The following is a 27,524-nucleotide window of genomic DNA, read 5'->3' as shown; positions in this document are numbered from 1 at the left end:
CCAGGAGGACTCCCAAGTTGCGCGCCCTCTCCGAGGGGGCCAAAGTTTCGCCCCCTATAGTCAGCGATGGTGTCAGCTGACTATGCCGAGGCGCTGGCAACCACAGCCACTCGGTCTTGGAAGGGTTGAGCCTGAGTCTGTTCCTCCCCATCCAGACCCGTACGGCCTCCAGGCAACGGGCCATCACGTCAAGGGCATCACACATCTTGAAAGTTACTGAGACTGAGAAACATTCATTTGGAACAAGCATAGAGCATTGATCCAAGGGCCTAAAGTTGCCTACCAAGGTCAGCTACTCAGGTCCAAAAGTCCTTGAGCAGAGCTCTGCTCTTCAAAATCTCTCTTTCCTTTCCTTCCTCTCTTTCCACATGACTAAATAGCAAGAATCACACTTGTATGAGCTGCATAAATATCTGCTTCAGATGCTCTTTACTTTTCACTTTTGAAAGCTAAATGTCTATGTGGGAGGAGCAGGTGGTAACAAGCAAAAGTCTGGCTGAGCGCAGATACAAGTATTGAAAGAGTATATAGATTAGTGCCTGAACACTAGAAGCATGAGCGTCCCTCTCATGATCATCCGGGAAGAGACATAAGTAGATCTGACACAACAAGGCAGTTCTTAAATAGGGCTGTAGTTAAAACCTCCATGAACAAGGGCAGTGTTTTCTCTTTGGCTAGGCAAGCAAGGATGGCTATAGAGGAATAATTCTTCACACAGAAAAATTTAGTTGGTCGCAGTAAATGGAATTAGTCTGATCCAGATATTATATGCTTATGCAATGAAGCTCAGTGTCCTTGGTGTTCACTTGAGAAAATTGCACTTAATTTGTCATTAGAAGATTTCAGGAACCTCAACACAGAGCTGAGTGCTTAAATAGAACTTGGGCAGACCAGATCCAAGCCATCAAGTAGTGTAGCCTGCTCCGAGCTCTGGAGAAGGCAGTGGAGTTCTATGGTAAATCTTTGCTTGGCTTTCCTCTCTTACAGCTTACGTTGGCAACGCTGACATGATCCAACCAGACCTGGCCCCGCTACAGCCAAATCTTGATGATTTCATGGAGATATCTGGTAGGAACCAGTTTATTCTGGGGGAAGCAGAAGAGATCATGGGAGAGATCTAGAATGGGAGCCATTTGATGGTTATGATCTGTGGGGGCGCTTTCAGGGCTTCCATTTTAAAACCCTTTAGTTCTAATAATGTGTCGCGTTTTCTCAATTTGCTGGAAATGGGGGAAAGGAGGGGAAGGAGGAGGAGAGTCCTCAACTCCAATCTCGCTCTTGGTACAGAAATCCAATTTAAAGCATTCTTGACAGATGGCTCTCCAGCCTCCACTTTTAACAGTTCCCCAAATATAACTTGTGTTACATGAATGTGGAACCACGCCAGGGGCTAATCAGAGAGGAAGGAAAAGTTTCTACTCAAGAAAGAGGAAATTTGTGAGGAGGGGGTGCTTGGGGGCTGCAGACCAGGAAGCAGCCAAAGAGCAAATGAAAGACTGAGAAAGAAAAATGTGGGCTGGAGGAGGGTCACTTCACTCCTTTTACCGCTGTGCTTCTGAATTTAGGAAACTCTTAGAATCGAAGAATGGAGGAATGGAAAAACAACCCCCTAGCTCAGTGGTGGCGAACCTATGGCACGGGTACCAGAGGCGGCACTCGGAGCCCTCTCTATGGGCACATGTGCCATTGCCCCAGCCTCGCCTCCCCCCTTGACCCTCTCCTCACCAGCAGCCCCCCTGGAGGAGTCGCCCCTGAGTGTGGCCCACGTGGAGCAGTGCAGCCAAGGACATGGCAGCCAGGCAGTGTAGACAAGACTCTGCCCTCATGCCCCATCGCGCACAGTTGATGCTGCAGGGCACGGGCAGAGGGTGTGGCCACCATGGCGCTGGTGGGCCCTGGAGGCGGTGAGTGGCCCTGCGGGCAGGCAGGGTGGGAAATGGTGTGGGGGCGGAGCGGGGGCACGGCAGGGGGTGGAGCGGGGGCGGAGCCAGCTTTGGGGCACTCGGTCTCTAAAAGGTTTGCCATCACTGCCCTAGCTCATGCTGGTTTTGTGCGAGTTACTTGCCCATGAAATCCTTTCTCAAGCATCCTATTGCAGAAACTCAGGACTGGTTTTGTATAATATGCTGACTAGGTTGAAATAGGGTCAGGTATTTTGGGGTTCAGAAAATTGTGGAAAAACCAGCTGCTATCTTAGCACTTTGTGCTAACCAAGCCATCATGTAATATTGGCTTTAATATATTGTGTGTACTCAACCAGAGCTATGGTGCCAGGAAGGTAGTGTTCTTTCTTGAGGTTGGCAAGCTCTAATTCAGATTTCCCCAACCTGATACCCCCCAATCCACTACAATCCTATAGTATAATTCCCAGCAAGCACATTCTGACAGAGTCATTGGAACTGGACTCCCAATATACCTAGAAAGCACCTGGTTTGGGAGGAGAGATGGATCATTTTTAGAGTGACTGAGAATCGTAAAGATGATGGATTCCTTTGAATGGTGATGCAATTCAAGAGGTAAATTGTGGGTGGGACTGAATTCTCATTAAAGATATTATCCTCAATTAATCGTTTCAGTTTTAATAAATACAGTAGTATGTGCACTTGAGTCAAAGCCCTAAAGAAAAGGCTGCTTCTTTCCTTGTTTTAAGATCACTAGGGTCTGTACTGTCACCAATTTAGAAGAGTTGTTAAAAAAAGTAACATTTAAATGTTAAATTTAACATTTAAATGTTAAACATTTAACATTTAAAATTTTTAACATTTAAAGATTTATTTCTGTTGACTATGTTTCTATCTGGATGGTTTTCAGTGGAAAGGGGACAGCAAAAATAGCCATAAATATGACAATTCTTGAAATGAATAAAATGATTTTAATCCACTGCTGTGGTCTTAGCTGTGTAATCCAGGATATTTGAGACCCAAGTGCAGCTAATATTACTGTACTAATTGTTGAAATCTCTTTTAATTAAGGAGAAATTGGAATCTACCAACTTTTTTGAATGCTATTGCTTTTAATGTCGGTCTTGATGCACAGACATTGATGTTGCTTTTTCTGGTGTGAAGATAAAGTGATGATGGGGACAACTGTGTTGGCTGTATTCCAAAATTAATTTAAAAATATACAAGGAAAATCAATAAATAAGGGCTTGATTTAGGTCTTTTGTTAAGCTCAGCCCTCAGAAATAATAAAAAAAATCAGGGAAATAGATAATTCAATGAAGAGTGGCACTTCAGACATGCTCAAAGGCAGATTATCTCATAGCTGGAATTTTAGGGACTGTAGTTTTCAGTTAATCCTTCTTTCTTTTAGGTAGGTCTAAAGGACTGGCCTCTGAATTGCATTCCTGTCCAGTCTGGAAGCTCTAAAATTCTGGGAATTGAAGTCCACGAGTCATAAAAGAGCCAAGGTTGACTACCCCTGCTCTAAACAGTGGACATTAAGCTAATTATATTCCCAAACTTCCATATCTTGGAAGACTAAATTGAACTTGCATTGTGCTAGGGACTGAAAATGTTTCTAAAAAGTCCCCTTCTTATCTAGATGTTGCAGGAGCCTCTTTGACATTTTTATGGAGGGAGGGAAGTTCAAGGAAAAAGCTGGGTTAGCCCCCTAAAACACTGCTGCAACGCAGAGGAGTGGCAGTAAGGTCACCAACTCTGTCCCCAGGCAGGCTACAGAATCCTCTGCCTGTCAGTCAAAGGGCAGAGGCCCCTGTTGAATGAGGAACCACCACCCCTTTGCTGCTCTGAATGTCTGGAGAGGAGAGGAACCTGAAACATATGGAGAAGTCCCCATGGCAGGACCACGGCAGTCTCTGGGGATGGTGACAGACTGCTGCTGGCCTTCCACTGCAGGTAGGAGATGATGGGGCAGATACGGTGGGAGTTGATTCTTGCTTTTATTTAGTCCCCTCCCTGTTGCCTGGCACAGATAGCCCTTCTCTATAAGCCTAGGGGCTGCGGGAGAGCTGGTGCTAAGGGAAAGAAGGAAGTGCTCTCTGTACTTGTACAGGGAACTCTCTTTCTGTAGAATTGGGCCATCTGATTCTTGATCTGTTCCCCAGAGGTGAGGATCAGTGGTGAAAATATAACTGTGTATCACAAAGTAGCCAGAGACCAGGAAATCAAAGTGGGGAGTTCTTACATCTCTCAGGGTTTTATCGAGTGAATTTGGCCTAGCCCAACCTAGTTCCCTCACTCTTGTGCGGCAAACTACAGCCGCCTCTATTCCTGCTGCTTCGTGGCTACAGATGAAGCACAGTATCTCCTAGACACTTTCTCATTTGGGCCTTCCAACCCTAGGAAGAAGCTTCTTGGGCATTTGGAATTCTTGAATGTATGGAGACAGCTAGGAGAGATAGTTCTCTCTGCTCCAAGGGGGTAAAATGAATAGTTTCACCTTTCTCCTCAAGAAGTCCAAGACCACTTGGTGGGGCAAGGAACCACTGCAACGGAGGACCCTCCCTGGAAATTATGTTAAGGTCTAAATAGACCTTACTACTACTTTGTTTTCCCAACTGATTCTGCTCAAGCCTTTCAAGAAATTGGCAGAACTGCAGAGCAATAAAATAGGGGGGATACAAGCCAACTTACAGCTTATTAACTGATCATCCATGGTCTCCTACTGACTCTCAGATATCAGACAATCTACTTGTTTCCTCTAACATTTAGTAACAGTCTGTGGTATGTTTGAATTTCCACACTTTCAATACTTGCCAAGCCTTTCTATGAACTGGCCATTAAGAGTGAAGTGTAATGAAAGTATGAATTTGTGGGGTTTTTTCATTATGGGTGAAATGAAAAGGTTGTGGTTTTTTTTAACATCTTGGAAAAAGAAACCCAAGGAGATATGGCTGATGCAAGAAAAGAAACTTCATGTGTGATGTATACGGAAACTTACAGCTAGCTTTTGCACTCTTCATCTGTGTCTGGCGTAATCTGCTGCTATACCATGAAATCTCTGTTCTGTAGTTTAGAAGCCAGGGAATAGATTTCGTTAATAGCAGTTCTGGTCTGAGTTTCCCATATTGCATGCGATAATCTTCTTTGCTATAGGGAAAGAGTAGCAAAATTTAGATGGGCCCCAGCCTTGTCTGACTTGGAGTGTGCTTATTGCCACACCATATCTGATTTCACACACTACACTGCATATTTGGTTGAGTTTGTGCATGTTAAGTGATTTTTTTTAAACCATTGTTTATTGAATAAATCACACTTGATTGGATTTACACAACATATACTATATTTTGGTAAGCTTAATATATTATTCATGTATGACATGTTATGGCCGCCAAATAAGTTATGTCATGCTTTACACAATATGTGTTCTGGAAAAGCGGGATATAAATTATAAAAATAAATGAGTAAAGCCAGTGAATGTGAATTGCATTGTTATTTTTCCTTTACTTGATGTACAGTTACGGACTTTAATATATTGATGCAAACATTTAATATTATGTGAACTAGCCAGCATTGGGCAAAGTATCATGATTGATTATGTGCTATCAGGTCATTGTCAGCTCTTAGTGACTAGGTAGATAGATTTTCTCCATAATGATCTGTCCCTAACCTGGTGTTTCAGGTCTTCCAACATTGCACTGTTGTCACTGCAGCTGAGTCCATCTACCTTGCTGCTGGTTGTTCTCTTCTCTTTCCTTCCATCTTTCCCGGTATTAGAACCTTTCCTAGGTCACAGTGGTCTTGGCATAAAGTGTCCAAAGTAGGGTAATTTGAGCCAGATCATTTGTGCCTCAAATGAGAACTCAGGGTTGATTTGTTCAATTATTTTTTTTCTGTCCATGGTATACTCCAACATCAAAGTTCAAAAATGCCAATAATCTTCCTTTCCTGCTTTTTCAAAGTTCAAAAAATAACACAAGTGAGAGAAAAATCTTACCCTGGAGAACTTAGATTCAGTAGGGAGATGAACACTCTATAATTAGTACAGAGAGGGCCAGAATCTGTTTATATTTAGCCTTCTCGCTTAATGCTTGCAAGTGACAGTTGTACACCAAGAAAAGCTACAGTGATGTAATTTACAGAGTTAATGGCTACATTTTTATAACACAATTAAGTAGTTCAATTAAAGACCTAATAACTCTCTGCACATGCACAAGGGTAGGTTTGTTTTATGATTTGGTTCACCTAGTTTCCTTAGCTTCAGCCTGTTGTTCAAACGCTTACTTAAACTATCATAATAGTACTACCCGCAATGATAGTAATTGTAATTATTAAACATTATTAATTTTAGTCTCCAGGAGATGCAGAGAGAGATGAAATGATATACTGACAAAGTTGAAAATGGTATTTTTTTAACAGGGGCAGGATTTAAAATAAAATAAATATTCCTAACTCATCAATGTTGCTTGTGATTTGTTTAAAATCATGCCAAGAATATTGACAGTTTGCAGCTTGCAGGGGGAAAAGATAGGGAGATTATTTACTTCTAGCAAAGGATATTTATAAAAGATGAAATTGACATAACTAATGCATATTGGTGAATGCAATTGCACAACTACAATCCCAGATAGGTTTACTCTGAAGTTGGCTGCAATTTTTATGTAAGAATAAAATCGTTTGAATATCACTGGGCTTTTGAACAAACAAATCCAGGATTACACTGTGTAGTATGGTAGAGATGGTGAGATCAAACAAGTATTTAGGGGAAAAGACTCGGATTTTTCCATAAAGAAAAACACATCTATGGATTTCATGAGGAAATAAGGCAGATATGCTCTTGTGTAGCCTACCTGTGAGGACTATTGTAGACACAAATAACAGAAGTGTTTCTTTTGGAAGGGGGTAGTTTCAGCAGTAACAAATATTTCATGTGCTAAAGATCAAGTATTACAATTGTAAAAGAAGTGCAGTTCTGGGAAAGGAAAATCTATTTATTGATTTATTGAGATTAGGGTGTTTGTGTGTGAATGTGTTGGTAAATTTGGTAAGGAGGGAGCTGAAGCATGGCTTGTATTGTGTTTACATGTGAAAAGGAGCTACAGTGTATTTTTGTATTTTTTTAAGTGCCAGTGGGGAAGGGCACATGTTAGGAAATGTTGTGGGGGAGGATACTTTGAAAGATTGGGGAAAGGAGGAAGTGGCTGGATAGGGCGTGTGTGTGTGTGTTTGCGTGTAAGGGTGTATTCTGTTGTCAGAGAGGGAATTAATTTTGGTGGGGTCAAAAATCAGGATGGAGATTTACAATGTTGCATAAATTATGGGTGTCGGTAAATCTAGAATGCAGACTTGGCGAAATTTGTGGGTAGGGGTGTGTTTCTTGAGACTGAGCTTTTTTTTGGTAGAAGCAAAAGAGTCCTTATATTCTTGAGGACTAGAAATTTATAAATGCATAACTGTTCAAAGATCAGATGTGTTGACTTCAGTCTTGTCAATATGTAAAGTGCCACAAGTCTTTTTGCTGCATTATTCCAAAAGATGGCTAATCCTATCAGACATCTTTTTCATATATCGAGTACCAATTGTGGGGAAATTTCATTCCTGAGCACAATCTGCTATTGGAAATGTCTGTAATGTTCTGTTTCTGTAGTGCAGTTATACATGTACAGTACATACAAATAGCTCAATGCATGTCTTTGCACGCAAGTTTCATTTTCCTTGGAGTTTGCTTTAGCACTTTCCTGCAAATACATAGAGAAGACAGGAACCAATAATGAGTTATGATACAAATAAATAAAATAAAATAACAATAGCAATCATTGCATACAACTTTATTGGGGACCCAAACAAGTTCCAGTTCCAGTGAAGAATAAGATGTGTTGAGTATTTCCTCCCACCCCCAGTCCTCTATTACATGCAGAAGGACTATCACTGATTATATGTTAAGACCCAGCCATCAAAAGTATGAATTTCTGTTCCCCCATTTCAGAGAGCTGTTCAAGGTAGGTTGCACTAGAAAAAAAAATCAGCACAACAGAAATAGGTAGTACAGCTTAATCCCCAGCTAAAACCATTGAGCAAAATTAGAGCGATTTAAGAGAGATCATGATAATATGATTACTGCATCTATAAACAATAGCAACAAAAACAGTATTGGAAAAGTCAGAATACAGTTATTTTCATCTATCCAAAAACCTTCTCTTTTGTCTCTTGAGGAGGCACTAATAAAGTAATTGGTTGATCATGGAGACTGACGTTTTGAAAGTAGGTGTTCCATTCAGGAGGCCACACAAAATGTGGCACATCACAGTTGAAAAGCTGAACACATTGAATAGGTTTGCAAATCTTATTTCAGAGATTTATCTACTTGCATATATTGTGATAGGACAGCGTGGTGCCTCAGCAGGTAAGACACTGGGCTTGTCATCTGGAAAGCCAGGACTCCAGGTTGGAGACCTGAGCGACACACAATAGGGAGAGCTCCTGTTCTCGCCCCAGCTCCTGCCAACCTGGTAGCTCAAAAGTATGCAAATGCAAGTAATAATAATAATAATAATAATAATAATAATAATAATAATAATAATAATAATAATAATAATAATAATAATAATAATAATAATAATAAAATTGGAAGTGACCTTGGAGGTCATCGAGTCCAACTCCCTGCTCAGGCAGGAAACCCTATACCATTTCAGACAGATGGCTGTCCAGTCTCTTCTTAAAAACTTCCAGTGTTGGAGCATTCACCACTTCTGGAGGCAGGTTGTTCCATTGGTTAATTGTTCTAACTGTCAGGAAGTTTCTCCTTAGTTCTAGGTTGCTTCTCTCCTTGATTAGTTTCCATCCGTTGCTTCTTGTCCTGCCTTCAGGCGCTTTGTTTGTGGCAACCCCTGAGATATTGGAACACTGCTATCATGTCCCCCCGCGTCCTTCTCTTCGTTAAACTAGGCATACCCAATTCCAGCAACCAGCAAACTAGGCATACCCAATTCCAGCAACCATTCCTCATATGTTTTAGCCTCCAGTCCCCTAATCATCTTTGTTGCTCTTCTCTGTACTCTTTCTAGAGTCTCAACATCTTTTTTACATCGTGGTGACCAAAATTGGATGCAATATTCCAAATGTGGCCTTACCAAGGCATTGTAAAGTGGTATTAATACTTCACGTGATCTTGATTCTATCCCTCTGTTAATGCAGCCTAGCACTGTGTTGGCTTTTTTGGCAGCTGCAGCACACTGCTGGCTCATATTTAAATGATTGTCCACTAGGACGCCGAGATCCCTCTCACAGTTACTACTATTGAGCAAGGTACCCCCTATACTATACCTGTACATTTGGTTTTTCTTGCCTAAATGTAGAACCTTATAGATAAATAGATACCACTTTGGTGGGAAGGTAACCGAAGTCTGTGATGTTATGTTGGCCACATGTCTTTGGGCCGCACTGACTCAATGCCCTTGAAACGGAGAGGAATACTGACTCCTATAGTTGGCAACAGCTGGCAGAGTAAAATCCGTAAAATTCTTCAGTGGGAACTTGAAGGCTCTTTTCTCAAAAAATGTACTTAGGTTTTTCAGAAGATCTTTTTAATACGATACATTAAAGCCTAAACCCTATGTTGATCTGGCATATCTTGGTGAAACATTTTTTGCCATCAAACAGTATTAAGATTTATTTTGAACACTTATTTTTATGTTAGTTGTCTTAATGTTAGGCTTTGTCACAAAGTTCTAACTTTGTATATAACTAGTAGCAACCAACTTTAGAAAACAGCTATTGGCCTCACTTGGAGAAAATGGCAAGATGAGTGTGGTCAGTTGCCTTAGCTGAAAAGTTTTGACACATTTATAGCTGTTTGGTTCTTTTGTGTCACGTATGCTTATGAAAAGGATGGTCCACTTCTAGTGGTTGCTACATTCTGGAGAAATGGATTTTGTCACATAAACATGTTTCTTACTTGCTTGGGTAACGTTTAGGTCTTGGTAATTATATTAACAAGATAGTGAAGTTAATTTAAAAACATACTGTAAATCCCCTTCAGCAAAACACAATTGTTACATTCATGTTATATGTTATGCCCAAACAAACCACATTATCTTATACTGTAACATGATGCCTTACTTTGTAAAACATGCTAAAGCAGCACCTGGGTTTCCATACCTTATTGCACCTCAAACTAGCTTAGCCGCTGTGCAAACTCAGCCAGTATTTTAGATGCAGCTCCCAATAAAAGTGCTAAGTGATTGATGCAACCTCAGACATTTAATCTTCCCTTGCCTGTGTGTGTTGTGTGCGTGCGCACCTCTTCCCTTTGTGGATAAACTCCCAGTTTTCACCCATGCCAATTCTATATTGCTAAAAATGAAGTTCTAGGTCACAAAAACGACTGAAGTCGGTCAATTTAAAATTGGGAATCAACATCGGAAAAAGAGCAACCCCACACATTGAGTGGAAAAATCTTCAGAGTGCTTGATGTGGGGTTGTGGTTTTCAAAATTTCCACTTTGGATTGAGGAAGAAAACAAGCTCGGAATGACTATGCCCGTTTCACGCAACTCCGAAAGTGCCAAGGCAGCGGTTTGGGCCGTCTGACCCTCTAGAAATGAGAGAGTTGTGCTGCAGGGACAGGAAGGGAGAGTAAGCCACGACTGGGTCACGGGGCTCAGCTTCGGGAAGACCATGGGATGTGGTTAGCCACAGGCTGCACGCAAAGCAAGCGCAAGAAAGCAGGCGCAGACCTGTTTGATACGTCCAGGGAGGTGTTTGATCTTCTTCACAGCAAAGATTGTTTGGTTCCTTTTCTCCTGACCAAACTGCGCTCATAGATTTGTGGGAGGCCTATGCTTGCCATATTTTCTTCCACAACTGTGGGAGTTTTACATTTTGAGGCTCCAAAGTTGCATGTGGCCCGTTACGTGATTTTTCTTAGAAGGGGAAAATTATTAAATACAAGGAATATCACTTGCGCTTCATAAATATAAGCTTGAATTAATTGTAACTTTAAATGAAATAATTTTAGCCTTTCTGCTGGCCTCATCCTAGCTCCAGCCACTGTGCCAGTATGGTGCTCCACCCAGCCATGACCAAGTATGGCCCCAGATTACAAAATATTAGATGCCCCACATCTTTATTGACACAGTCGGTTACTGCTATTTAACATAGAAGAGAAATGCACTTGCGTTTCTTATTATTGAAATAAACCTAAAAGACCACAAAAATCTTTTCTAAAAGGAAGCTTTGATTCTTAGCAGACTTTTTAAGCAGAAGGCTTTTTCCCTCAGTTCTCCAAATCTAACTCACCAGAAATTCACTAGACCAGGGGTGTCTAACCTCGGCAACTTTAAGACTTGCAGCTGACTGGGGAATTCTGGGAGTTGGAGTCCATTAGTCTTAAAGTTGCCAAGGTTGGACATCCCTGCACTAGACTATAATATTCTGTGAGTAGAGAGATTACAAATGTGGCAATTTTATCCCACAGCATCCATCACCCTTTTGTGATCAGGGCCCTAGAAGGTGTCGACCAACACTTTTGTGGCCCATGGGTGGTATCTGACACATGATTGCTTCTCTATGTGGTAAAAATGCTTGTTTCACAATTGCAGCCATCCTCCCTGTTGTGCTGCTGTTGCTGCTGCTTCTGCTGCTACAAAATCCAGCCAGCTGCCTTCCAACCATCTTTGGCCAGGTGAGAACAGTGCAGTGGCTTCTCCAAGGCAGCACCATCAGCATCAGGAAGGGGATGCAATATCTCTTAAGCTCAATGGCTGTGTTCACACACCATATTTAACCAGGCTAATTTATTTATGTATTTATTAAATGTTTATGCCACCCATTTAACCTAGAGGCGACTCTGGCTTACAACAGAGTAAAAACAACAGAATAAAACAGTAAGATATTAAAATAATAGATATAAACATTAAAATTGAAAGAGAGCTAAGGAAGGGAGCCAGGTGTAAATGGGGTAGAGGTAGAATCGTCTCTCAGTCTCTTAGTCACCTCCAGTATGACACCACCACTCCCTGTTTTCTGCATTCACATAACGTTGACCAATAAATTAACTAGAGACTGATCCTAATTCTGAATACAATAATTATCCATGAGTACTACGCAAGAAACCTGGTAAGGTAAGGTGTCCTCCCTGGTCAGAGCAATATTTTAGCTATCTTTACGGGGCCTAGACCCCAGACATCTTTTTACAAAATAAAATCCTGTAGTAACCCAATTGGGATAACCTCCTGGTACTCTTATTTTATCTTACATATTTATCTTACATATATCTTATTTCATCTTGCATATTCCGATAAGTAATAAAAAAACTTCAAGAGCAGCAGATGCTTCAGCTCTTTTTATAGTTGCTCTTAGATTCTCTTGTGAAGTTTTGAGGTCAGAAGTTAGACTTAGCTGAGCTCACCACCCAAGTTTGAATTTAGACAACACCTAAAGCCATGGTTAAAGAAGGAAAACTTATAAACTGAAAGTGTCTCCCAGGTAAGGCACTTCTGTTTAGCCACAGTATAATCCAGGGTCCAAATTGGATATCACATTATTGCTGCTTTCCCATAACACCCCTAGCCTGCTTGCTGAATTAATTCATTTTTCTGTTTGCATGATGTTTTTCTTAGCCAGTTGAAAGAGTTCCTCAATGATTCTGGGGAGATTATTGTTTCTTAGCTGAATACATGTTTGAAAGGAAATAATATTGTATTCTCAAATTGTATTCAAATTGGATTGCCTTTTTATAGAGATGGGGCAGAGATAGCCTTAGGGTAGGGGTCCCCAACCCCCAGTTCATGGACAGGCACCGGGCCACGGCATACCAGCAACCGGTCTGCACATAGTCCCCTCCGCAAGATGCAGGCAGCACACAAAACCACACCCCTTCGATCCACGGAAAAATCTGTCTCCATGGAACCGGTCCCTGGTGCCCAAAAGGTTGGGGACCTCTGCCTTAGGGGATGCAAGGAGGTAATGAATGCTGCATATTGATTTCTGTTTCTGTTGTGGAATATCTACCTGGGCTATATAAGTACTGTAAATCCTAATGTTTTGGGACTTTCATAATTCCATAACTCTTGATTCTATGGTAATAAAGTAAGGCATGGAAAATAAAGTACATGCAAGCAGATTGAATCTTTGGCATGAATGCCTCTTGTCAAATTTGGAATGTTTTTGTAGAGTATCCAACTGTCCAACTGACTAGGTCTCTTTTTTATTCTCTAGATTTCTTCTCCAGCCCTCGGCCAGTGCCTGCACAACCCCCTCTGAGCTACACAGATCAGCCTTGCTTTGTGCCAATACCAGACACCCTTTTTGATAGTGGTGGTAGCAACCTTCTTCCCAGCCCGTCCAATGCCTTGCTTCCCACAGGCTCTGCCAGTTCTCCTGTCTTGAGCAGCCCTCGTCTTCAGGTGTGCAAGGTTGATGGTCATCTGTTTTTCCAATGCTCTATCCTAGGTTTTGATTTAGTTTTGGGGCCCGTTCTCTCCTTTTGTATTTTTCAGCCGTTTCCAACCCAGTCTGGCTTCAGCATAGGGTTCCTGCTGTATCAAGACTCAAGAGGGAGACATTTGTCCATTTTCAGGAATTCTCAGTATAAACTGAACGTGGAATAATGAACAGATTCAAGTGCAAAGTGTTATTTGGATGGGGAAAATAGGTTGAAGATCAAGGATCAATTCTTGCCTGTTGCACCCCTAGTAATGGGATGGACTCCAACAGAGTATGTAGACTGGCAACATTTTGGTGATCTAAATATGAATAATCCACCCCACTATTATTTCCCACTTGTAAGATTCAGATCCACAGTACTGCATGGATAAGCTCACAAATTGCCAGTCATGCTTCTATTTTACTTAGTTTGGCTGATTTTACAGTCCAAATCAGAAGAATATCCTAAGTGCTAAATAAACTTGCAAAGGCCAAACCCAAAGTTTGGGTTTCTAGAGGTCAGATAGAATTTGGAGTCTTCCCCTTTTTGACTTTGTGCCACTTTCCCCTTTCTCTGGTTGGCTGTCCACTTCAACAGTGAGATGGGAGGATTTTTTAATTAATGTTTTTTTTTTTGCTGCTGCAGCATCTTTCTCCTCTTTTTTTCTTTTTCAGTCTGCAGGTGGTTGCCCAGCTCAGCTTGGTTCACCTGGTGCCTTCCTCAGCCCTGAGCTCCCTCCCGTTCCTTCCCCCTCAACCTCCCCCAACAATTTTGGTCCTGATCGCAAGCAGAAGCCCCTGCTTCCCTACACGCTCCCCAACAAATGGCTTAGCCTTGACCACTATGGCTCTTATTGTCCTGCCCCCCTCTCCAGAGCCCCTTTGCTGGGACAACAGCCAGTATGTCCACCACTGTCAGCCCCTTGCTCCAAGTTCCACTACCCATCTGCCCCTCTCTTTTCTTGTCCTAATTCCCCATCCCTCTCCACAGCGTGTTTTCCCCCAAATATACCAGGTTACAATATAGACTTGCCATCTGGATACCATTCTCCCTTCAGTGCATCACATCTGCTCCCTAGTTTGCCAAGCAGCCCTATTTCTGGCATGGCCAGAGGACAGCCTCCGTCTGGAAGTGACAGGCCCAAGACCAAGGGAGCAACCATCAAGAACAAGAGGTCCCCAAGACTTCCTGTCCCGCCACTTGCTGCAACGATATCTGACCAGTGTCTGACAGACCTGCTGATCACAGGTAGGAGTACGAGGCAAAATATTTCCTGAGGGGGTTTGCCAGACCGGAAATGCATTGGGATTAAGACTGCAAGGTCTAATTAAAGAATAGCTTGCATTCGGATTTTTCAAAAAGATCTTATTCTCATTTTAGTTATTTAACAGCTTGTTCAGACTAGTTTAAAGCATTGGGTGAAATCCAGATTTAGACATATTTAAAGGCGATGTGACATGAATCATGCAAAGTCCAGTGACTTACTGGTTTTAAAATAAAATATAACATTTAATATCAATTAGGTATCACTGAATCTAAGCATGAACCTGGATCTATTCCATTATTGTTATTAATATGTATAACATCGCAGAGAAAAGATGTTGCATTAATTGTGCTGGAAAAGAAAGGGCAGATATTCCTCTTCTAACATCTATACTGCATGCATTTTGCTTGATTTTTTTTTAAGTGCTTGCCATGCAAACTGATTAGTGACCAAAAATGACATTTCTCACATATCAATCCATGCACCGTTTCTTTAGCTGGCCACAGTCCTGTTCCTTTTGTACCGTATGTTTAGGAGGTTGCCAAGAAATGTTTGATTCACTTAGTTCTACAGATAAGTCAGCAATTCAAAGAGAAACCTTCTGTGTTTTGGACTTTTAATTGCCAGAGTAGCCAAAGTCCTATTGGGTATTTGGGGGACCATGGAAGCAATGCATTTGGAAGGTATTGTATATGCTTTAAAAATGATTTGGAAATACTGTTTTGTACTGTTTTGTTTGAGCAAAGCATCTCTTTTACTGAATAATAAAAAGATGCTGGGCTTATATGAAAGCATCCAAAGCATTTCTTCCAAATCATTGTCAAAGCATGTACACACCCAAATTGCTTATTTTTTTCAAACATTGAATCCTATTGAACTTTCATTTTTATTGCGTACTGTCAAATCAATACAGACTTATAGTGCAGTGGTGGCAAACCTATGGCACGGGTGCCAGAGGCGGCACTCAGAGTCCTCTCTGTGGGCACGTGCGCCGTCGCCCCAGTCCTAGGCCTTCAGCTGGGTTTTATAAAACCTTTTCGCTTTAGGCCTCCACTGCCGTGTGCAAAAAAAAAGGTTCAATCAATCAATCAATTTCAACTTCTCACGGGGAAAAAAAAGATCTTGCAAAGTTGGAATTGATTGATTGAACTTTTTAGTCCCACCCAATCTGCCATTACCACCGCACCCACGGCCACCCAAAGGGTCACACCCACCCAATGGGCCACACCCAGCCAATGGGCCACGCCCACCCGGCACTCGACGATGCATAAGTGGGTTTTGGGTTGTAGTTTGGGCACTCGGTCTCTAAAAGGTTCGCCATCACTGTTATAGTGGTTTACCTGATGGACATGTAGAAGATTGCAATCTTTTCCTAGTCCTGAAATATTTTTTACAAGTAATAGATTGATTTGACCGGTTATTTTACTGGTTACTGGCTTAGCCAATGAATTTATAGGAGAATCCATTTAAATTGTAGATGACTCCTCTGCATTTTTTGCAGACTATTTTGTGTTGGTCAAAGAAGTGCAAAGTCCTGAAACTGACTGGCCCATCTTTGCATGTAGTTGAAAGTATAATGGAAAGGACTTAGCTCTTGAACTTCTGTAGCTTGGTGGCAGAGAATTCTGTTTCCAGTGGCAGCTCATCCCAGGTGTCAGCCATGCCAGATAGTACAGAGAAGTAGCACATCCAGGAGTACAAGTTCTGTCTTTACGGCAAGGTCACATTAACAGAATCTTGCAGGTGTGAAAGTACTCCTCTCCCCCCACCTCACCTTTGCACAAGAAACTAGGGAGGATCCCTTCTGTGACCTTTGCCATGCCCACATTCCTTCTGCAGACTCAGCCGCCTCTTATTTATCCATTGCCTAATCTGCTGCTCTTCCTCCTGTTTCCCAAAGCCATTTCCACCTTCCATTATATCAGGGCAGTCTTGGCTCCTCCCTCCCTCTCTTCACAGAGGGTTTCGGGGAACTTCACAGCGGTCACACTGCTCTCCATAGCCAAACCCTTTTCTCAGTCTCCAGCTTTTGATGGCTGTATCTTTGACTGAACAAATTAAAAAAACAAAACAGAGAAAAAAAACAAAACAAAACCCTAATGCTTCCTGCCACCTAGTGCTTGAACAACTGACTAGTCGAACCAAAGTTAAAAAGCATTCATTTAAAAGTTCAGCTCACTTTGTGATAGAAAAGAAAAAGGGAAAACATAACCGTGCATGCAATAAGCAGACAGCTGTGCCTAGAGTTGGGAAGAGCCGTTCCACGTGGTGGAGGATTAACAGATTGACAGAATGACACAGTTCGAAGGGACCTTGGAGGTCCTCTAGTCCAACCCCCTGCTCAGGCAGGAAACCCTGGCCTATAGCATTTCAGACAAACGGTTGTCCAATCTCTTCTTAAAAACCTCCAGTGATGGAACACGCACAGCTTCTGCAGGCAAGTCGTTGCACTGATTAATTGTTCTCACTGTCAGGACTGGGATTTGAGCAGAGGGAAGCATCAGTCACATCCCCTAGAAAGGCGCATGTTAAAAGCGGATGGGCAGCAGGGCAGCACACACCTGCTTTCACAGCACAGTAAAGATGCCTGTTGGGGCAGCATGATTTCCTAATAGCTCTGGGATGAACATGGCAAAGCAGCTGTATGGATATGCCCTAGTGCAGGGGTCGGCAACCTTAAACACTCAAAGAGCCACTTGGACCTGTTTCCCAGAGGAAACACTGGGAGCTGCAAAACTTGCGTGCACATGCGCACGAGGGGGGGAGAGCTTGATTGAAGAGTTTAATTAAAAAGAAATAGAGGCTGCTGTGCATGAGTTCTCTCTCTCTCTCTCCCTCTCTTTCTCTCTCTCTCTCCCTCCCTCCCTCCCTCCCTCTCTTTGTCTCCCTCCCTTTCTCTCTCTCTCTCTCTCTCTCTCCCCCCCCTCTCTTTGATCTTCTGCTCACTTGGCAAGCTGGCTTCATGCTGTTCTCTGAGAAGCTGACACACATTCTTATTGGGCTGGCTCTCTCCTGCCCTTGGTCTGCCAGTCCTCTTCCCCCACTCAGTGTGTGTGTGTGTGTGTGTGTGTGTGTGTGTGTGTGTGTGTGAGAGAGAGAGAGAGAGAGAGAGAGAGAGAGAGAGAGAGAGAGAAGGGAAGCGCAAGTGCTTCTCTCTCTCTGTCTCTCTCTCTGCAAATGGCATATAAATCACCATCTATATAATCCCATTGTCCCGTACTTATTTTGGACACTTTGGTCTAGTGGTTAAAGCACCGCACTAGAAAGCCGTAGACCATGAGTTCTAATCTTCCTTTAGCTATGAAAGCCAGATGGGTGACTTTGGGCCACTCTCCCTCAACCCAACCCACCTCACAGATCTGCTATTGTGGAAAAAATAGGAGGAGGATGGATACAAACAAACAAATAAATAAAATATTTTTATCCTGTTTTTAAGGCAATTATTGCCTTTCAAATGGGCGCATATGGATGTTAAAAATAATAGTTCCCATCATCAGATTTAATAATGAACACACTCACACAGAGTAAAAAGGAAAGAGAGGTCAGCTCTTGAAATCCAGAACAAGATGACAAATATGCATGCCAACGATCCACTTATTTTTGGATTGTTAGCTGTTCCTGGTCTTAGCTATGTAATAGTTGGTAATCTTTGGCAATGGACCATTCTCCATTTCAGATCTGTAGCTCTAATGAAAGTAAAATGTCTTTTGAGTCAGGGTCCCTTCAGGTTCACTCTTTGGACATAGGACAAAAGTAGGGGAATAATTTTCCTTGCCTTTTTCTAGGATGTTATTTTGACTTCCTTGTCTAACATATGGACCTGGTATTCCCTTGAGGTCTCCCCTCCAAGTACTAATGAGGCCTAACCCTGCTTAGCTTTCAAGCCCAGGCAAGGTCGGACAGATGTTTCTGGCTGCTGAGAAAGCTATAACTATAGCTGTGTGACAGAGGGATAAAGGGAGCTTTGCTTCTTTCCTGTTGTACAGGTGCTCCACAACACACCGGGGGATCCATCCGGATGCCTTTTACTTGTTAACTAAGAAAACATCAGTATCTTTCTTTCAGTAACCCAGAAAGACCTCCAGAGAGGGGAAAAAATGGCTGGGTCCATCTCTAGCTAAGGCTCATGCAGATATGCTGTTCGTGGGGACAAGATTCCATTTGGAAGAAAGTTTACGCTGCCCTTCCTCCTTAACTATAGCTCCACTGCGCTAGAGTTAAAGCATCCTGAGCACTGATTAAATTGAAAGCACTGTTTGGTTGGGTTCACACAACATATTAACCTAGGTTAAAATGAAATTGGGCGATTTGTGGTTCAGCATAATGTGGGAGTGCAGTTGTCAGGATATTGTGTGAATCAGACCATCCATTCAGCATGGTTTATCTGCCGCACCATCACATCTTATATGGATTGTATTTTGTCATCCTTGATTTTGGCTTATGCATCTTGTGTGAACCTTGGCGTGCTCTATAAGTGGGTTGCCTGATCTTTCTCTTTTTACAGGAAAAGCAGAACCTAGTTTAGAGGACCTGTCTGCTCCCAGCCACACTGTAGCCTCCACAGCACCTGAGATCCTGGTAGGTGTTGGTGAGAGATTGGTTTGGAAGGGGAGGTTCTTGGGTTTGGAACAGGGTTAAGATAGAACCGGGAGGAACGGAGCTGTATCTCACCTGGACAGTTTGATACATAAAAATGTGGGATTTCAGGAGAAAGTGAAAAACCATGGTTGATGTTGGAGAATATAATGTTAGACAATTGGGAGGGAAAACTGCCATCACCATGAGTGAAATGAACCAATATACATCCCATATCTAGATTGCCAATACTAGCTTTTATTAGAGGAAAAATTGTAACAGAAGAATGGTAGCACTTCTCAGACCAAAAGTCCGAGGTTGTCCAGCTCCTTTTGTCCAACAGTGCCTGGGCACATCTCCCTCTGGGAAATTCATCAACAGAGCTGGAGGCAGATAGCAACTCACTGTTTATCCAAAGAACTACTATTCCCAGATACTGTATACTACTTCTGACCATGGAAATTCCATTCCTGGCTCTTAGAAATCAGGACTGTAACTAACAGATTTATCTTCCATAAAATCTGTTTCCCTTTCTGGAATAATTTTCAGTATCTGGTGTCAGAAGGTATCATGGACAGCCCTGCCATGTGCCTGATGTTCTCTTGTGCAATGCTAACTTTTCCCCCCCTTCTTTTTTGTAGCACAACCCATTTGGTGAAGAACCTGCCAGCTTCTTGCCCCGAATAACAGAGCTCAGCCCTCAGCTGTCCCCCATCTCCAGCCCCTCACAGTCCATCCCAACCACCACAGCATCAACAGGTTCATTGCTTGTCCCCAAGATAGAACGTCTCTCCCCCACTCCCATTTGTGGTGAGTCATTAGAACCAGCATCCACAATCAACCAGTAGTTCTATTCAGTGCTTTTTTTCTTAAAAAAAAAAGGTGCCGGAACTCACACACGTCATACAACCCACCTTGCGTACCCTACAAGGTTCCAGCCAAAAAAGATGCTGGAACTCCGTTCTGGGCGTTCTATGAGAAAAAAAAGCCCTGGTTCTATTTATTCTGGACAGTGTCTGCATGCATATATGTTCCATAGCAAATCAGTAATGAAAGAAAGTCTGTATATGCTCAGAAGCAATTAATAATTGCAGTGATGTTTTCTTCTCTATCCCTCCCCCCCAACAGCCAATAACCAGAGAATGACACAGGGACCCCCAGTCTCCCTTGAGGGGCTAGTTCCATCCCCTCTCTATTCAAGCCAAAATAGGACAGAACCAAGCAAGGTAAGATCGTGTTTCCTCAGATAATATTCACCCTCTCCACTCCAGAAATTAGTGAATTGTGAAGTATTAATAAACTCGTAGAGTATTTGTAGCTCAGGATTGAAATAAGGGGTCCTTGGCACCAAGGGCTCTTTATTAATAAACCCCTCTGGTTTATCACAGCTTATTTCTCATGTGCTTCATTGGTCTATGACATTTCCCTTGCTGTCTTTCTATACAGTTTTTAGAAATACATGGTAAGAAAATCAATCGTCTGTGATGGAACCCATAAAAACACACACGTTGTGACTGTGTTAAAAAACAAAGGGGCAGCCTGAAAACGCACCTGCCTTCTTGCACCCTGCTCCAAATGCTCAGCTTCAAAGGCGCAGTGCAAACCTAAAAATCCCATCAATATCAGGATTGTTCTAAAGTTCTATTTCATCAGTCCTAAAAGAAAACAACTTAGGAGCCTTTCCGCTTTTTCCTTTGTTTTTTTCTATGGAAACCTAGCAGGAAATACATTCCACTAATATGACCATTTGGTGCCAGATTCTGCCAATGTAATTCAGCAGCTACATACAGGTAGTCCTCAACTTAGTGACCATTCACTTAGTGACTTTCAAAGTTACAACAGCATTGAAAAAAGCAGTTTTTAGCACCAGTCCTCACACTTATGACCATCACAGCCTCCCCATATTCATGTTATCAGAATTTGTGCACTTGGCAACTGGCATGTATTTGCCATGTAGTTGCAGCAGCCTGGATTCATGTGATTGCCATTTGAGACCTCCCAAGTCAGCTCCTGACAAGCAAAGTCAATGGGGAGAGTTGGATTCGCTTAATGACCATGAGATTCACTTAACAACTGCATGATTTACTTAACTTGTGGCAAGAAAAGTTGTAAAATTGGGCATGATTCACCTAACAACCGCCTTGCTTAGCAATGGAAATTCTAGTCCCAATTGTGGTAAGTTGAGGACTATCTGTATACCTTTGGACTGAACATCTAAGTTTTACACTGAAAATTCCCTTCTTCCCGCCTAGACTGAGAGCCGCAGAATCATCCACATTTCTGCTGAACAGAAACGCCGTTTTAACATCAAACTGGGATTTGATACATTACATGGCCTAGTGAGCACTCTGAGTGCCCAGCCTAGCCTCAAGGTGAGTGCTGATTGGCCGTTCTTGATCCTTTCCAATTTCCTCAGTAGAGGCCACAAAATTATCCTTGCAGTTCTTGACACCATCTTGGAGAATGTGCTTTTCTCTAGTTTTGTCAGCTATGCTTAATCTGAAGGATGAGTTCTGCAACCTTTGTAACCCACATCTGGCAGGCAAAGCAGATGTTATAAAGCAGCTGTGAAGGCAGCCAGGCCAGGGAAGCCATCTAAATGCATTTCTCCTTCCTTCCTTCCTTCCTTCCTTCCTTCCTTCCTTCCTTCCTTCCTTCCTTCCTTCCTTCCTTCCTTCCTTCCTTCCTTCCTTCCTTCCTTCCTCCCTCCCTCCCTCCCTCCCTCCCTCCCTCCCTCCCTCCCTCCCTCCCTCCTTCCTTCCTTCCTTCCTTCCTTCCTTCCTTCCTTCCCTCCTTCCCTCCTTCCCCGCACGATGCAGATCAGCAAAGCCACAACCCTGCAGAAAACAGCAGAATATATTTCCAAGCTGCAGCAGGAACGGGCTACCCTGCAGGAAGAAGCCCAGCGCCTGCGGGATCAAATTGAGGAGCTGAACGTTTCCATCAAGTAGGCCTGGCTGGGTCACCTACTGGCTTTCTTTGGCAAAGAAAGGGATTTGGGTGTCTTTTGGTTGCTGAAATAGAGCTCTGGCATGGCAGGGGCATACAGTAAAGGGGGGAGGCACAAGCCACAGGCTCTGGAGAGGGCGGCACCTGGCTTTTGTGCCAAATCCAGGTTTCTCCCTAACTTGTCATTCCTTTCCTATAGCCTCTGCCAGCAGCAGCTGCCTGACACAGGGGTGCCCATCACCCGCCAGCGCTTTGACCAGATGCGACATATGTTTGATGAGTATGTCCGTTCGTGCACCTTACAGAATTGGAAGTTCTGGGTTGTATCCTTTGGGGAGAAGGCTGCTTGCACTCCTGAAAGGGAATCTGCAAAGCTTTGACCAGAATAACAATTCCCTGAAATTGCCAATGGTTCAAGTATTTCTTGCAATGATTCAAATGTTTCTTGCACAAGTTGCAAGTGACAGGGTACCTAATTTGCCACTTAGCAAAGGAAGCAAAGAGAAACAAACAAACAAAACTGGCTCCTTAACTGCTCCTTCTCCATCAGTTCAGCATCATCATGCGGCCTCTCTTTGAATCCTTCAATGGGATGGTATCCACCACCAGCCTAGAAAGCCTTAGTCAGACATCTTTGGCCTGGCTGGATCAATACTGTTCACTTCCGGCACTACGACCCAGTGAGTCATTAACTTCCTTTTTGTTTTCAGTTAGAATGGTTCTGGGTGCAAAGGGCAGAGATTAGGGACTGAATAAAATCAGGAAATAATTTTTAAACCTTGATTTAGCATGGAGCTATTCAAATGCTGAACCAGGACATCGGGTTTAATCTTGGATTCTAAAGCAATTTTAAAAAAGGACATCCAGATTCAATTTCTTCCTTACCTATGGAGCTTATAAGGGATAGTCTCATTTATTAAATACCTCAGTTAGTGACTGTTCAAAGTTATGACAGCGCTAAAAAAGAAGACAACTGTTCCTCAAAGTTGCAATCATTCCACCAGTCATTGCCGACTATAGGGGGTGGTGCTTATCTTCATTTCAAGGCCATTGAACCAGCATTGTCCAAAGACATTTCTGCAGTCATGTGGCCAGCATGACATTAAGAGTGCTAGCGCTATTACATTCCCATGAAAGTGGTACCTATTTATCTACTCACATTTGCATGCTTTCAAACTACTAGGTTGGGAGGAGCTGGGGCGAGGATAGGGGCTCACCCCGTTGTGTGGTACTAGGATCTGGAATCTGGGCTGCCAGATTTCCAGCCAACAAGCCCAGCGTCTTAACCGCTGTGCCTTCATGCCACATCTATGTATGTATGTATATCTCACATCATTGAAATGCCAAAGGAAAGTGGGATAAACAGATTTGGGTAATAAAGGAAAACGTTTGGGAAGCATTATTTGAGGGGATTAAAACCAATGGGACATTTCTAAATGTTTAGGATTGTACTATATTACACAAAATGAAGCTCTTCTGGATTAGTATAGCTTTGTTTTAAAGTATCTTAAAATATGCTGGAAGCCAGAACGCAGTGTGAATGCTAAACCTAACCCTAATGCCAACAGAAATATCATAACCTTTTCTGGGATAATCTCAGCTTGTCCAACACAGTGCTTTCATCTTTTATAGTAAAAACAAATCATGTTATTTGTGATAGTTTTAATGACCGGATTTCACCTTTTCTTTGATTTTGCATCTTTCCTTTTTGTTTTCTATATCAATTCTTTTTTCAAAGAAAAAACATTGTTTAACATCTTGCTGACTGAGGAATTCTGGGAGTTAAAGTTCACGCATTTTAAAGGTGCCAAGGTTGAGAAACAACATTATAAATCATAGGAGGATTCAGAAGGAACGTAACAGGATATAGAAAATCCAAGAATAAAGACAGTATAGATTGTATGTGAAGTTTATAATACGATTACAAGTATACATTTCATATCGTTTGTGCCTTCTGCAGTACTATTTCTTTGGGGAGATATCTTGCTGCACTTTGCACTGGCAAGATTCAATATCTCTGTCCTTAAGAAAGCCTATCAGAGCAAAGGAACAGAAACAATTTTAGGAGTGTCTCTTGATTTTACACTCTCTACACATTTTTTCCCTTAGCTGTACTGAGCTCCCTTCGCCAACTGAGTGTTTCTACTTCAATCCTGACCAACCCATCTGGCATCCCGGAACAGGCTACCCAAGCAGTGACAGGAACAAGTACCATTGATGGCTCTTCCTAGCCCAAAAATGGGATGCTAACCAAAGAATGACAGCTGCCAGAGGATTCCTTCATCCCTTCAGAAGAACTACGTTTATAAAACAACTGATTGATTGGTTCTCTGCAAGAAGCTTATAGAAGAAGCATCTTCTGTGCTGACTTTTCTCCAAAGTTTCTCTAAGTCAAAACCATCTGGCCCAGCCTTCTCTCCCAATCTGGCCAATGAAACAGAAGTGATTAAACTATAAGATCTGTGTGATCTGTTTGTTTTCTCTTGGTGGGCTTAACTGACACCTTCCAGTTTATACATTAGTCATTCATATAGGTGATGGATCAGTCCTCCATAATACTTTTTCTGGCTTCAGTTAAAAGTCTTAGAATTACTGTAGATCCACTTCGGAAGTCCAACAGGAAACAGAGGTGGCAGTGTGGCATCTTTTAGGCTTTGTAAAGTTATGTATCCTCACAGGTGCATAACTTGAAAAGGTACAGGTACATCCCTTAAAAAAAGAGTTATATTTGGGAAGGGAGTCATGCTTTAGTTCCTGCTTGTCTTTACTGAGAGGAGACAGTTACAACTTAAGTTATGTTTTACCCTCTTTCCATTTTCCAAGAATATACATAGCTCCAGAGCCAAGCTTACAATGTTTAAGTAAGTCTGCCTATGTGTACATAGTTTTTCAGCAGACAAGTCTACCCATGCTCAGAGGAAATTAAAAGCATAACTGGTTTGTACCTTTTTACTCTCCTACCATCAGGTAGGAGATACAGAAACATAGCCAGCCGTACCAACAGGCTGAAGAACAGCTTTTATCCATGGGCTGTCAGGCTTCTGAATGAGACATAACTTTATAACTTTATGCATGGCAGACTCGTGAGGCCGGTGTGATGTGCAATTAGTTCACAGGGTGAAATAAGTTGGGGGTTTGTAGTCACCGCGAGTTTGTGGTGAGGGGGGGCACAGAGGGAGGCTCAGCCAATTTCACTGTATACATGTTATACTTTGATAATAAAGGGTTTATTATTATTATAAAACAATGTCAGTTCAGACTAGTAATCCATTTCATCCACAATTTTGTTTTCAGCAGTGGCCGGTCTATTGTGTCTTAAGAAGCCAATTAAACAGGATACAAAAAGCGATGTGTTTATAGAAGAGAATACTTGTAGGTCAGAGTTGAACTTTGGTTTGTTGGTGCTCTCTGAACTTGGTTGTTTTCTTGCAGATGTTTCACCGCACTTCACTGATCTTTGATAATGAAACATCTGCAAGAAATCAACCAAGCTTAGAGAGCACCAAGGACCCACAGTGATGTATTTATCACTTTCCCCTTCTGCTTGATCTTAGTATCTGTGATTCAGAGGAATATTGCTTCTGCAGTAGGGGTCCTATTTGAAATGCAACTGGCAGTACGACTGGGGTGTCATAGTAAGGTCCATCTTATCCAACGTTTCTAATGAAGGCTAAACAGGATCTTTTGAAAGATTACCAGCCAGAATAAAAGCAAAAAATTCCTTTTGTGGTTATATTTCTCAATATTGTCCAGCTAGCAGAAAAGCTAAGGCCCAGGTACTAGTCACACAACACTTTCAGATCAACATCTGGAATAGTACAAATAGTCCAGCAAAGCAACTTTTTTCAGTAAACTTCACAACAAATCCAAGAGAAGGGCCACTAAACAAAAAGATGCCATACTGTGGAACAGCAGGCTACTGGAGAAAATTGCAGGCCCTTGTGCTCTTTCCTCTCCCTCTCAACTGTTTCTTTCTTTCAGCATCAACATGGCTGAGTTGCCAACAATATAACCTTGGTATTTGACATTAACAGGACATAAAAGGAGCCCCTAACTGGGCGTCCCCTGGGCAACAGTGATGTCATTGGCTAATCCTTTGGTCCCAAAAGTGCCTCAGTGCTTCTTACACAGAAGTAGTACTTTGACACTATAAGGTAGAAGAGATAGTGTTTTTGGAACTCTGTGGCCACCAGCTTTCAGTGTAGTGCATTTTCAGAGTATATGGCATAATAAATGTATTAGGTGTTTATGGTGGCAAAGATGATTAGGGGACTGGAGGCTAAAACATATAAGGAACGGTTGCTGGAATTGGGTATGTCTAGTTTAACGAAGAGAAGGACGAGGGGGGACATGATAGCAGTGTTCCAATATTTTAGGGGCTGCCACAAAGAAGAGGGAGTCAGGCTATTCTCCAAAGTGCCTGAAGGCAGGACAAGAAGCAACTGGTGGAAACTAACCAAAGAGAGAAGCAACTTAGAACTAAGGAGAAACTTTCTGACAGTTAGAACAATTAACCAGTGGAACAACTTGCCTCCAGAAGCGGTGAATGCGCCAACACTGGAAGTTTTTAAGAAGAAACTGGACAGCCATTTGTCCGAAATGGTATAGGGTTTCCTGCCTCAGCAGGAGGTTGGACTAGATGACCTCCGAGGTCCCTTCCAACTTTATCATCATCATCATCATCATTATTATTATTATTATTATTGTCAACCAGTTCTAGAAAACAATTTCAAGAAATTCCAATAATGTGGAACCACAAGCCCAAATATAGCTACTGTAGGGTCTTGTTTTGCTCTGGCGCATGCAATAAAATAAAATCTGATACCAGAATACTTCATAAAACTCGTTTCACATTGCGCTAAGCCAATCTTTTGTTTAATTTCTTAGCACAGGAGCCATATGCAGGAATTTCGATCATGTATACAGTTCCTAAAACATTGCTAGATCATACCGTCAAAATTAGATAACAAGCTCATCAGTTTTTGACATTGCTATTACATTTTTTTTCGGTTAAACGCAGGGCTTTTTTTCTCATAGAACGCCCAGAACGGAGTTCCAGCACCTTTTTTGGATGGAACCTTGTAGGATAGGCAAGGCGGGTTGTATGACGTGTGTGAGTTCCGGCACCTTTTTTTTTTTTTTTTTTTAGAAAAAAAGCACTGGTTAAAGGTATACAATAGAAAGACTTTACAAGGATTTACATACCCTGCTTTATACACCCATCCCCTCAGCTAAACTACAGTCTACTTTTTAGTAAGTAATAATGTACTTAAATGTAAAGGCACGAGATAAAAAGAAAAGGAAATTAAATCTAGCTTACACTAGCACCATTCATGACACTTCTCCATACCCTTACATCGTGATAAACCATCTTTGCTTCCATTATTTTCATGTATCACTTCATACATGTT

General features: G+C 42.2%; 1 protein-coding gene across 1 annotated transcript in view; it reads left to right on the top strand.

Annotated features, from left to right (window-relative positions):
• The window catches only part of MLXIPL (MLX interacting protein like), a 56,495-nt gene extending 32,151 nt beyond the window's left edge, over window positions 1–24,344 (top strand). The window contains exons 7-13 of the mRNA XM_015812807.1: window positions 988–1,068; window positions 13,118–13,305; window positions 21,417–21,536; window positions 21,984–22,111; window positions 22,313–22,436; window positions 22,664–22,793; window positions 24,223–24,344. Of these exons, the coding sequence (XP_015668293.1) occupies window positions 988–1,068; window positions 13,118–13,305; window positions 21,417–21,536; window positions 21,984–22,111; window positions 22,313–22,436; window positions 22,664–22,793; window positions 24,223–24,344 (893 nt within the window). The remainder of the gene's footprint in view (window positions 1–987; window positions 1,069–13,117; window positions 13,306–21,416; window positions 21,537–21,983; window positions 22,112–22,312; window positions 22,437–22,663; window positions 22,794–24,222) is intronic.
• The last annotated feature ends 3,180 nt before the right edge of the window (window positions 24,345–27,524 follow it).

The sequence above is a fragment of the Protobothrops mucrosquamatus genome, unplaced genomic scaffold, assembly GCF_001527695.2.
Source record: "Protobothrops mucrosquamatus isolate PMUCROS unplaced genomic scaffold, P.Mucros_1.0 scaffold112, whole genome shotgun sequence".
NCBI classification, from domain to species: domain Eukaryota; kingdom Metazoa; phylum Chordata; class Lepidosauria; order Squamata; family Viperidae; genus Protobothrops; species Protobothrops mucrosquamatus.
This window is presented reverse-complemented; position numbering and strand designations above follow the sequence as displayed.